At 35.6% G+C, this 12,563-nt stretch overlaps 1 protein-coding gene across 3 annotated transcripts in view; it reads left to right on the plus strand.

Moving 5' to 3' along the window:
- PRKCZ (protein kinase C zeta) overlaps window positions 1–12,563 on the plus strand; it is a 72,086-nt gene that overhangs the window by 58,640 nt on the left and 883 nt on the right. For all 3 annotated transcript variants that reach the window (XM_072883778.1, XM_072883777.1, XM_072883779.1), the window contains one exon: window positions 10,358–10,473. In XM_072883778.1, coding sequence (XP_072739879.1) covers window positions 10,358–10,473 — 116 coding nt within the window. The remainder of the gene's footprint in view (window positions 1–10,357; window positions 10,474–12,563) is intronic.

Consider the following 12,563-nt stretch of genomic DNA (forward strand, 5'->3'; position numbering starts at 1 on the left):
GAGAGCACTTCTATGCTTTACTGAGTAAACATAAGAGGCAGTCTGATGTTTAACACCTAGTTGAATGTCTTGCTGTTGAAATGTTAATGCATAGCTACGACTGACTCATGATGACAATCTTACCACCCTTTTTCAATTTTTAAATATTCATTTTGCTGTTTGTTTCTTGGTGCCATTCTTGTTTGGGAGGAGCTAATTTTGTCTTGCTTACAACTTTAATTTCATGATGCTTTTGAAGACCTGATAACTGATGGGATGTTAATGTATTGAGATTCACTGCCCAGTTATAGTTTCATGATTTCCTCCTATCTCCATCTGTACTCATCAAGCTCTTGTCTTAAGCCTGGAATGCAAGATTTTTCTGTGATTGATCACCTTTTTGTGATTTACTTTGTGCCAAACATAATGAGATGTCCTGGCCTAAAACCACGTTTCCTACGCATGTTGGTAATACGAGGAATCATTTTGGTCAGTGGTAACTACTTTTCACTTACATTATGCTTACCTGTTTGGGTTTTTTTTAAGTTAGATTATGGAGATTGTAGCTTTGGCTTGTTTTTTTAAACTGAATGTAAATTTTAGAATTAGAATGGTGGTATCTGTGCTACTACAAATTTGACTGTGTGACAGATTTCTGTCTTCACTGCTGTGGTGGTAAGGCTTTCAGGTTAAATGCTAATTCAAGTAAGTTATTTACTCTGTATAAATGTGTTGCAGTAAATCTGGCATAAGTTTCCCTTCCTGCTAAATATAACCAGTAGCTTTCCCATACTTGTATGCTTATATTCCTAAATTGCAAGTTTTACCTATTACAGTGTTATGTCCCCTGCAACTCTGTAGAACATTAAACTAGAAATCTGACTCTTAAGATCTAAATTACAATTGCAATTTTTATTTGACCTCTGGTATATCAGAAATAAGTCTCCTCTAATTGCACACAAATGCTGTTCCTCAGAAAGAAAAGTAAATATATTCTGCTAACTCTTGTATTGCAGCAGTAAGCATCTGTGTGGGAATTTTTCAGTCCTGAGTATAATCTGCCAAGTTAGAGAAAACTTAAATGGCTGAATTATTTATGGACTTATATTTTTAAATGCAGAGCACTAATTATACTGGTGTCTGTTGCATGGTTTGTAATGTATATTATTTAGGTGTTTTGACATTTCTCTCCAATAGCATTTAATGTGGTTGAATTTGTAGAGTGTTTTTGTTAATTATTACAGAAAATGTTACTATAGTAACTTATTTCTGTTTTGAGTACGTGATTTTGTTACTTGTATAAATTTGGCTTTTGTTGATAATATTTTGAAATGCACAGAAGCCTTCCCTTTTTTCCTATGAAATTGACCTATAAAATATATCAAATTAAGAATTTGGGAGTCAATACAGTTTGTATAAACTTCTGTTTTACATGGGAAAAAATCTACTGTTTACATTTTGAATAATTTTATCTTGAAACTGATAAAAATGTATATATAATCTATAAGAACGACCAGGAAGATTAAGAAAAATCTCACATTGAATGGTAGCGAAAGGATTTTCTGGGAGATGTACAATTTGCCCATTTTGCTTGGCATGTTCTGGGGAGAACACGTGTGAATGACATATGGACTTGGTAGCTCAAGGATGTTATTGGTATGCAGCCTCTGCAGAATGCAGTTGAACTTCATAGCATACAGGCATGATAGGTGTAATGCATTCCTCATTGTAGCTGGAGAACCTTCTTCAGAAAAAGTCTTCAAAAGGTTATTTGTGAAATTGAATACTATTCAGTGTTGGTCAGATACAACAAAAGAGTGTGAAGGATCTGCAAGACTTTTAAGAAAATTTGCAGGTCTTGGTGTACAAGATGCCTCTTTTCAGTGTGTTCCATCCAGACCTGCAAAGAATTTGGAGCCAGGGAGAAAGTTGACTGAGTACACCATGAGAATTCACAGGAAGAACAGTTTCTGGTCAAGAATAAATCTAGAAAAGGGAGCAAGGCTTTTTGCATCAGAGCTGTTTTTGGGTAATAATTGACCATCATCTATTACCTTAAGACTGCTACCTCTAGACTCAGAAGGCTGGACCAAAAAAATCTTTATTTGCACTTCAGTGGGGAGAGGACAGTTTTTGCATCAGTTTATCAAATTCAAAGATGACAGATCTTTCCAGACAAATCTTGAAAATACAATTCCAATTATGATCAAAATGGATTTTCCTCTTCCTTAATTATTTTCAGCCTTTTTTACTCTTTGTACTGTAAGCCTTCAAAAACATACTACCACTGTACTAACTAGGGAACCAGAGAAGTCAGAGTTGACTCTTTAATCTTGCGCAGTGATCTGTCATGGACTCTGGTGCGGGATCAGAAAGCAAAATGGTCATTCATTTCTTTCTACAGGAGTTCTGACAAAACATACATGATGTTTTTTATTACAACAAAATTGTTTAAATTTACTCATAAACATTACATTTTGTTACAGCTTTGAGGGCTTTTGAAATGTTATTACTATTGCCCTAGGTTACTATATTTGGAAATTTAGTTATCATACTAGCTTTGTCTTTTTACTGAAGTTAAACAACATCACTTTAATCTCCTATCTCTTGGTTTAATGGACAATAAAACACTGAACTGCAGTTAAGCTGATGGTTTAAGTACCATCAATCACTGTAAAAATGTATTTTACTGAATTTTTTTGTAATTGGAAATAGGATATGATGAATGTGATCCACATGTGAATACTGTAAGGATGGAATTTGAGCCAGGAAGGAAGTGAAACAGACAGTTAGAAGACCCCTAATTGAGGTGGCTTGTCAAAAGGTTTTGGAGCTATTTTTAATTTAATTATGGTTAAAATCTATGCAAGCTGTATATCTTGTATACATTTGATTGAATATGTTTTCACAACTTAAAATCCTACAAATGGGGTGATTTTGCCTGTGATAGTAGTCCTTTAAGGAATGATAGGAAAATAAGCTAGTGTTCTATCCTGTGCAGAAAACTATGAAATTGCTCCATCTTCTTGTCACCAGCTCTTATTGTCTGCAGTGAAAAACCATCGTGTTGCTGCCTCGTTCTGTTCTGGAAATGCTTTCAGGCAAGTTCCAAATTTGTTTGGCCACACTGAGGCAGATACCGTTTCTTGAAAGGAAGCAGGACTATGATTTGGATCTATAGGAAAAAAAACAGCCTAAATAAGGGAGTACAAGAGTTCAGCCTTTTCTGAAATTTATCCAGGAAAATCCTTGTTACCTCCTTACAGGTTAAAGGGCTAGATTGCTTAAAGGGTTTTTCTTCCTAGGCACCTTGAATAATAAAGCACATATCCTACATAAAAGCATGCTGGGACAGATTAATCACTCTTGTTTTGCAGCAACATAGGTATCTACTTTAAAAGGAGAAAGCATAACAAAAGTTTTACTGAAACAGTGTGGAGGTCTGAATTGAGATAGTATGTACATTTCCTATCTCATCTCAGAAAAGAGATTATCAAATGATCTAGCTGCATAACTTGTTCATTCTCAGTGATAGTAGGTGACCCTCATGATCTCTGAATTTGTTACTGAATTTCCTGTACTCTGAACAGACTATTCCATGTCATTTGTGGAGTTCTGTTACTGTCTTACTGGGACCAAAGACTAAATATGTCAACATGAAAATATTAAATTTCTCACTGCAGAAAAATTAGTACTTTCCGTAAACCAAAGTAAATATTGTAACTTGGTGAGACAGATGTCCAAATGGGAAGTTTTAATCTGAGTCTGTATTGGAAATGCACTAATTAAAAAAAAAAGAGAGGGGGTGAGGATGTGTATCCATAGGAAACTTTTTTGTATTCTTAGGGTGCTTTAGTTTGCCATATTTGGCTCAAAAGTAGAAAAAGTATGGAAATTGGTGGTGGATTGCTGGAAATAGTAGTGTAGAAAATTAATGGAAACCTAAACAGTGTGGTGAATTGTTTAAATCTCAGTAGAAAAAGTTATGTTTAGCATGGCTGATGAGGCAGTTTAGCTTTAATCAGTGGGAGAGAATGCAGACACAGTGCAAACTGCAGAGCTACCATTTCTTTAAAATGGGTCTCACCTTACTGGCAGCTTCACAGTAATTAACAGTAACAGAAAGTTGGGCTTTGCTTTTGCATGAGCAGATACAGAATGATGCTTCAAAAAATTAAGAATTACAACTGGTACTAAATACTGTCTAGCATTTAGTGTTTCAAAATTGTGAAACAAAGAGAAGACTATCTGTTTCTTTCCCAGCAAAAGGCATGTAGTGGTTGGCTAATAGCCTGATTAACGTACTTCAATTTTTAAATGAAAACTATAAAAACAAAACTTTGTAAGGAATTTCAATCTCCCTACAGAACCACATAGTAGAACAGGCTTGTCGCTTTGTTTTAATATTGTTACTACTGACGATGTGTTGCATGAAAACATTGTGATTTTTCATTTTTCCATTAGTGTCATTAGGTCTCTTCCAAAGGGAGTTTTGAATGTTGATTTTCTATCTGATATTTCTCTAGAGGAACGGTGACCTCCAGTGGCCAGCAAGGCTAACCCAAACTGTATATACCACGTAGGCCATAACAGATCAGAGTAATGATCAAGTCTGATAGCCTGTCTCTGTCAAAGCCAATACCAGAAGCTTCAGAGGAAGGTAAAAATGGTTCCAAATGCTCCTAGCCTACAGTGTTTCTCATACAGATAACTAACTGCCTTCTGATTCATATAGTGGTCAATTTTATGCCCTATAGCACGAGTATTGATATAGATTGGATAGATGTATAGCTCAAAAATAATGGTCAGAAAACTTTTGTAACATTTTGTATTTTAACCACAGTTTTTAAGTATAAACTTCTGTGGTGATAAATTCCTTAGTATAACAGGGGGAATGTAAGTGGATTATACTTCCTATGATGAAAAAAGAAGTATCTCCACAAATCAGCAAAGGCAGGGAGAATTCATTTAACCAGAACTTCATTCTGAAATAACTAGCAATTTATTCTTTAATCAATTGCATGCCTATTGGTATCATTACCAAAAGGAAAATTTTAGGTAACAGAATTTGAAATCTTCTCACTCTCCCTGAAAACATCTTTTTTTCCTGTGCATAAAAACACAGTTTTGCACTAGGTTGAATTTAAGTTTTATACAGAATTGCCAAGGAATTGAATAAGGATCTTAAAGTTATTAAGCTTAGTAATTACATAGTCTGACTTGTGGCTATCAGTGAAGGCTAACCTCTTGTTTTTGCAGAGGCAATATATTTGTGAAAGGGCCTATCTGGAAGCTTTGAGTATCGTTAATAGTACAGTGTAAACTCTGTTACACAAGTATTCTGGCTGAGATTCTGTGTTCATATCTTTAAGCCACACTGATTTTCTGTTGAGGGGAGGAAAATAAACTGTTGCTATGGCATCTTTGTCCCCTTATGATCTAACCAAAGGATTCCCTCCAGCAGGAATAGGAACATCACCTGTCATAAGTTATGCGATGCATTCACAGATGCCTCCGAGTGATTCTGTTACCCAGAATTTACAGCTATCCTTCCTTCCGTTTGCTGTGCCACCTTCAGTTCTGCCTGAGCATACCCCCTCTCTATTGCAAGGGGATCCATGCAGGAAGTTCCATACTTCTGTTCTGATACAGCTCTGCAAGATATTTGTCTTTACAAAGCCTGTAACAGTGGGATGCTGATCCTGTTTAAGGTCCTGTAATTTCTGCTTAGGTGACCCACTGAACAAAAAGTGTATGATAGTGACAAGCACGCTCTCTTAGTATTGGAAGCCTGGATTTGTTTACCTTATGTTTAATGTTTGTTAATGTTTATTTCACTAATTAATTGTTCTTTAATTAATGTTTAATTCACTAGTGTTAAATGGGAAAACCAGGTTCCTAACTGTATCGTACATAGGAAATTCCTAGTGTTTTGTAAGACCATTTCAAACAACTATGGAAGCAAAGAATGTAGCTTGAAAGCTCCACTCTGAAAATAGCAGTGCTGACAAACATGTTATAAGCATTATTCAGAAGGGATGTTAAGAGATATATGTGCCAACACTGAAGAAGACGATTCACACAATTTTTTTGCATTCTTATTTCAAACTTTTCTATCATTTTCTTCTATGGGCGAAGTAATGACTTGAATCCATTTATGGGTTCAATATCGGTGTATGTAGTGAGAACCTCCTTAAATTAAAGGAGCTTTGTATGAATGCAGCATACCAATTAGGCAAACGTTTTGCAGAATTGGCATTTTAGATGGTCATAAATAGAAGAATTGTGAAAATATATGGTTATCTATTATGTATAACATAGTTATGGTTATAACAATTGCTAAATTGGCAATCTGGGGCCAAATTAAAATTTTCACTTTAATGTTCAATAACAGCTCTTGAAGTGTTGCTGCAAGAATTGCGGTCTTTTTACAAAATATACAAAATTTACTAGCATCTATAAATATAAAAAGTAGAACTACAATTGATAAAGCACATTTTATGAGGCAATATATGCTAGCATCTTCATTGAGATGGTGTATTTAAGTGCCAGTTTAATCATTTGCCATGCCTTGCTCTGTAACTAGCATGCTGGTTACTCTTTCAAAGTTGGGTTGCTAATGAAACGATGTTTTCTCAGTCTGTGTGGCTGACGAAGTGCCACAATCGGGTCCTAAAATAATTTTGGAGCATGAGAGTCAATGGCAGAATTTTTGAATAGAAAAATTAGGAGATTCAATCAAATATTTAAAAAACAAATAATGAGCATTGACGTTTTGGAGACAAAGGTGAATTTTCTGGGTAATCTTAATGTTTCTCGCAGTACTCCCAAGGTCAGTGTGTTGCAATTGTGCCTGATCCTCCAAATTCCTAAGACTTGGTGTTTGCATCTGGGAGTTCGCTGATATGAAAGCAAATGTATAAACCAGTTGGTTTGTAGGATTTAGCCATTTAAAATTCTTTTAATTAAACCTTTTGAATGACAAGTTGCAAATGTCTGCTTTATCTTCCTGCCTTTTACTGTATTGATGCATATGGTGTACCATTTGGAATATATGATGTGGTTGTGTATGGTTTGGGAAATAAACTTCCAGTGATACCCTCTGAGTATTCCATATTGAGCTATAAAAGAAAGATTATAGATTGTGGAAGGGAAATTGATCCAAGCGTCCCTGACTTTGTATAGGTTAAAACTAGTCTCGATTCCATTAAATCAAATTGAGCCTCCATTTGGAAGGTTTAATGCAACTCCCTTCAAATGCTTATGTTACAGCAATAGTATTTTTAACATAATTGTGAAGGAAGAGGGACTTCCACACTGTACTGTTCATTTGCCAGTTATGACCCTAATAAGTTTTGAGCCATTTCATCAGTTTCTGATTATTTTGAAGGCAGGTAGATCTCAGAGGTACTACATTCTGTTTTATGTGAACATGAGCATCCTGGTGGATGAGACCAGTTTAGTTCCCTAGTGGGGGAAGACAGGGGAACTCAGCTTTTATCTGTTCTGTCTCTCAAAAGCAGCTGTCTAATCAGGACACTTATATTGGTTGGTAGTCAACAACCTATGTTTCTTGAGTTGCCTGGAAAAAAAAAACAAACCCCAAACCAGCGAGGTAGACTTGTAATCATGGGAGAGGGAGGCAGAGGAGATACAGGATGTTGGATGTGAGAGAACTCTGGGAGTATTGTGGTCAGTATTGCGTGGGACTTGGGAAAGCTAAGGCCAGAACTCTGCTTATTTTTGAAGTACCAGTTTCAGTCCAATCCAGGTGAGTGTCCAAAGTCATTGCAGTACTTCTTTAAAGATATAGGTTTTCTCAGACCAAATGGCCATGCAGTATCGAGCAAATCTAGAGTATTCAGGAAAACTTCATCAGTTGCATGTAACTTTGGACTCAATGATCCTCATGGGTCCCTTCCAACTTGAGATATTCTATGGTTCTATGAATTTTTAATGTCAAGTTGTAAGCTAATTTTAGATTTCAGTGTATGACACTTTCTTATTTAATACTTAGTGAATGTGATGATTCTTTACTTATTGAGCTAATAAGATTTCTTCAAGGCCAGTTTGCCCATAGAGAGTTTTGCCATCAATATGTATATGTGAGGATCTTGTATTTAGAATGAAAGATACTATTAATTGGGTTTAGTTCTACTATTTTTCTGTCATTGCTTACTGTAGCACAGACATTTTGGTTTTCTTACGATGTCTAACTAGTGGGGCATTAGAAATGCAGAAAGGTACAGTTTACATTTTGTAAAACGTTATGCTCATACATAATTCTTCCCTAGCATTAGTGCATTCCTTGTTCCCTTGGTCATATTCCATCCCTGAATCACATATTTTTAGTATAAGGCATTACCTCAGCATATGGACAACTATGGACATTAGTATTTGGTCAGTCATCTTTCCATAAAGCACACAGATGTTTGTAGAACAAACTTAACTAAAATAGTATGTGTTAAGCAACATAATATCTTTGAAATGCTGTGGATTTCTAGTTAGACTGAAAAGTGTTTGAAAAATTAGCTGTTCTGGTTGCGTGTTATCAATGCGATTTATTATTCAAGTTCCTGTCTTTGATGTTAAGCAGTATTGTTTACCTGTTACTGAGTTTTCCAGAATATAATGCTTTGAAGTAGTTTGTTTGCTTGTATGAAGGAATTGAGCAGTAGCTATCACTTGGCTGTTGCACAGTCTGCTTAGTATGTAAAAGAACTAGTTTGAATGTTCCCCAGACTGTGTGGATGGGAGAGAGGCAGCTAATGCTGATTTGCAACCAGTAGGTTTAAGCATCAACTGAAGTAATATGTTGCACTTGAGGGGTTTTTTTCTTCCCTCTTTTTCTTTATGAAGCAGAAGAGAGCTTTCTCTGGTTTGTTAGATAGTATTTATATTAGGGTGCAGTATGAAATTGCAAGTCATGAAGAGGAGGATTCTATTCACAAAAGTGAGTAGTGTATAAGTAATAACTTCAGGAAAAATATGAAAGTATAAATACATTTGAATAATTCATAGTGAACTCTACAAGAGCTCCATTGGTTTATTGTAATTTAAGAAACTTCATATTCTATAATATTTCAACTGGGAGACTCAGTAATATGATAGATGGAACATGCAGAAAACATAGTAGTATTACTTGTCATTTGTGGTAAAAAGTGATACAGCTGGCTGTGCAAAATCACAAAACATGATTATTGACTGGTTTTGCTATACTGGTTTCCAGTATATCAGCTGGATCAGTTGCTTAGGCTTCCACCAGCTTCCAAAACTTAACTCATATCTGTGATTTTCCACTGGGCCTGGAACTGTGACTGCTTGAAAACAAGCTTAAAAAGGTGGCGCAGTTCTTGCACCTTTTTTGGAACTGCCATGGGTAGTGATTTAAACACATAATAACATTTAATCTGTCATCAGCTCCTGTATCACTCAAACCTGTGATAAAAGCTATCTAATAACTCTGGAGGATAGTAGGGATTTGCCTTAATTGGAAAACTATGGGTAGTGTTGAACATGCTACTGGTATAGCAAATGAGAAAAGGTTCTTAATGACAACAGCAGCATTATTTCAGTAAAAAAAAAAATTCCTATGTCTTATTGACTGTCCCTGGTGAGGAAGATTAATAGGGGTTTCCAATTCCTGTAGCAGGAAATATTGTATGTAAATGTATGAATAGTTAAATTTTAATTACAGAATAAAATTCTGGGCTGCTTTAGCTATTTTGTTGATTAGCTCTACTTGCTTTTAATGATTGCTTACCCATGTGGCTAGAGATTGATTGGGACATAAATATTGCTTACTTCTTTGTTCTGTGCTGGAGTTAACATTAACAAATAAGTCTGGTTATGTTGATGTGACGTAGTCGAAGTGGCTGCCTTCACAAGAGGCAACTTTAGAGGAGCTTATAAAAGGGAGAAATGAGTTATATTCTGGGAAAGCAGAATATAAGAATTCCCATTCTTGGCTTGAATGGGAAGCTTCTGGAGTGTGTTCTCAGTTTAAGAACTGTTGAGCCAGATGTATATAGCAACAATGTTTTTTCTTAACATATAAGCAAGAGACTTGGGAAACAGCTTTCTCTATAGTCTTAAACTTAAAATTTTATTTCTGATAATTTTTGAAGTTTTTGTATTTAAAATACAGCAATAGGATAAACAGGATGAGCATAGACCATTTAGTGTCAACATCTACTCGTCTAAAACTTAATGTCATATTGTATTTAATGTGTTTGTATCTTCCACCAATATTCAGCTCAACTATAGTGACTTTTCTGTGCATGTACTCTAGAGCCAATGTATGTTGATGTTCTTAGGGGACTTTGTAAATATTCAATATTTTAATTTTTCCCCTCCCCTATTACATTTTTTTTCTTAGCTGGAAAAGAAGCAAGCAACCCCTCCATTTCAGCCTCAGATCACAGATGATTATGGTTTGGATAACTTTGATACCCAGTTCACCAGCGAACCTGTGCAGCTAACCCCAGATGATGAGTATGTTTTTCTTTTTCCCCAAATACAATTGCATATTAAGAAGTTAATTTATAAAATACTTGAAAATTACTAAGAAGATACTATGTACTTAGCATTAGAACATAGTCAAGTTAAAGTAAATTTGAATTTCTTTGTATCCTACATATCTTGCATAACTTATCATACTACTTATATATTAGAAGACTGCCTAGTAGTCTAATCACAGGTCAGAAAGCAGTATGGATTTGCTGTTGAGCGTGTGCTTGGCACTGAAAGAAGAGATGGAAATTTGATTCCTGACCCAGGCAGCTTGCCTTTCTGTACTTGGGAGAAACAATTGATGCACAACTCCTTGGGTCTCAGAATAAGCTTGAGATAGCAGGAAAACTTTACAGAAAGCTATTATTTAAATGTGGTATGGAAAAATTTTGCAGGAAGAAAAAGTATACTTTAGTAAAGGTATTTGAAGGCTGAGGAGGGATTGCTGTACACAAAGGAAGAAAGTTCCTTCAGATACAAGGTGGCATATAAGAAGACAGGCTATAGTTTTGGTAGTTAGATGGAAGACTTAGCTTGCCCAAACTCTTTAATGGAATAATTGTACATAGTTTTGAGAGTTTACTGAAGTGAAAAAATTTAAAATTGGAAGTTGAACTTCCTTTGGAAAAACAAGATGAAGCTCTATGCAATGGGGGAAAATGTCAGAGGAAAAAATGGTCTTGTTGACTTCATTTGCCTGTGAAGCATTTTGCATGTGTCTGATAAATGTATTACCAGAGCTAAGGGGGGAGGCTGGGCCAAATGACATCAGTGTGAGCATCAGAGAATCTAACTGCTGAGGAACGCAACAGTTTGGGGGGTCCATTCTTTTTTTTTTTTTTCCAAGGTGCATTTTTTTCAAGGCTTGAATGTGTGATGCTAATGCCAGATGGCACTTAGAATACATCTTTTAAAGAACTTTAAAATATTGTTTCTCATTAAAGAGCATAGTAGTGTGTGTTTTGTTTTGAAACTTTTGTGCTGTTCTATCAAAAATACAATGAAACTTTCTGCTGCTTATTTAGCACTTTGATACTTTGATAGAAGTGAAATGAATCAAAGGAGATTTGGTGTTTATTAAAAATCTAAGACTCAGAATCCTGAAATCTGTGCAGCTAGGATTTTTAGGTGAGCTTTACTGTGAGAGAGCAGCAAAGATTTGCTTGCACATTATACACTTATATTTCCCCAGTATTTCATTTATTTATGTTCACTTTTCCTTATCTGACTAGATGGCCTCTGCTGAAAACTATAATACATTCTTTTCCAGATGTTTTCAGCCTGGTATCCTGTTCACTAGTTTCATGTTTGAAGAAAACATATTTCATAAATTTCCAGCGCTTTGCATTCTTTACAATTTCCGACTCAAGTCTGTAGAGTTACTGATGGATAGTGTTCTAGAATGAATATTTGGGTCTAATCAGATGGCTAATAAAGCTGATTCTAAAGTATTGCTTTTGGAACTGGGATTTTAATAATGGATTTATGATTTCTACTTTCTTAGATACTGTCTGAAGTACTGCATAGAGTTGGATGCCATGTTAGCAAGCAGAGGCTGTTGCATACTATCCAAAGGCTTTCCTAATGAAAGGCACCAGATTGTCATGTTCCAGCCTATGTGCTTCTATCAGTTTTCCCTCTTCTTTGTTGGTACACAACAAAGCTAAACTGCTCTGCAAGAAAGACAGTACTGTTTCAAAGCCTCTTTCATAAAGTGCCTGCTAATCCTAGGTCAACCCCCAGGATTATCTAGTTGGTCAAGGAATTTTTATTTGTACAAATAAATGTTATGTTGATTATATTTGTGATTGTAAAAGTGAACACTGTAACTAGCAATCTGTGTCTACTCCAGTGGTAATAAATTTACTGTTGCAGGCTCTTTCTCATGCTGTGTTCTTGGGTAGCAGGTGTTCATCCTCAAGTAATTGTGTGTTTGGAGATTTCACTGTGGATATTTGTGTGCCTAGGTGCCCAAGCTTGAATTTCGTAAAAGTGTTCCCTATATATCATAGATCCATAGTTCACAACCTTTTCTCTCTTTCTCAAGAGCCCAGCATATATGACGTGAATAG

The sequence above is a fragment of the Ciconia boyciana genome, chromosome 19 (assembly GCF_034638445.1).
Source record: "Ciconia boyciana chromosome 19, ASM3463844v1, whole genome shotgun sequence".
NCBI lineage: Eukaryota > Metazoa > Chordata > Aves > Ciconiiformes > Ciconiidae > Ciconia > Ciconia boyciana.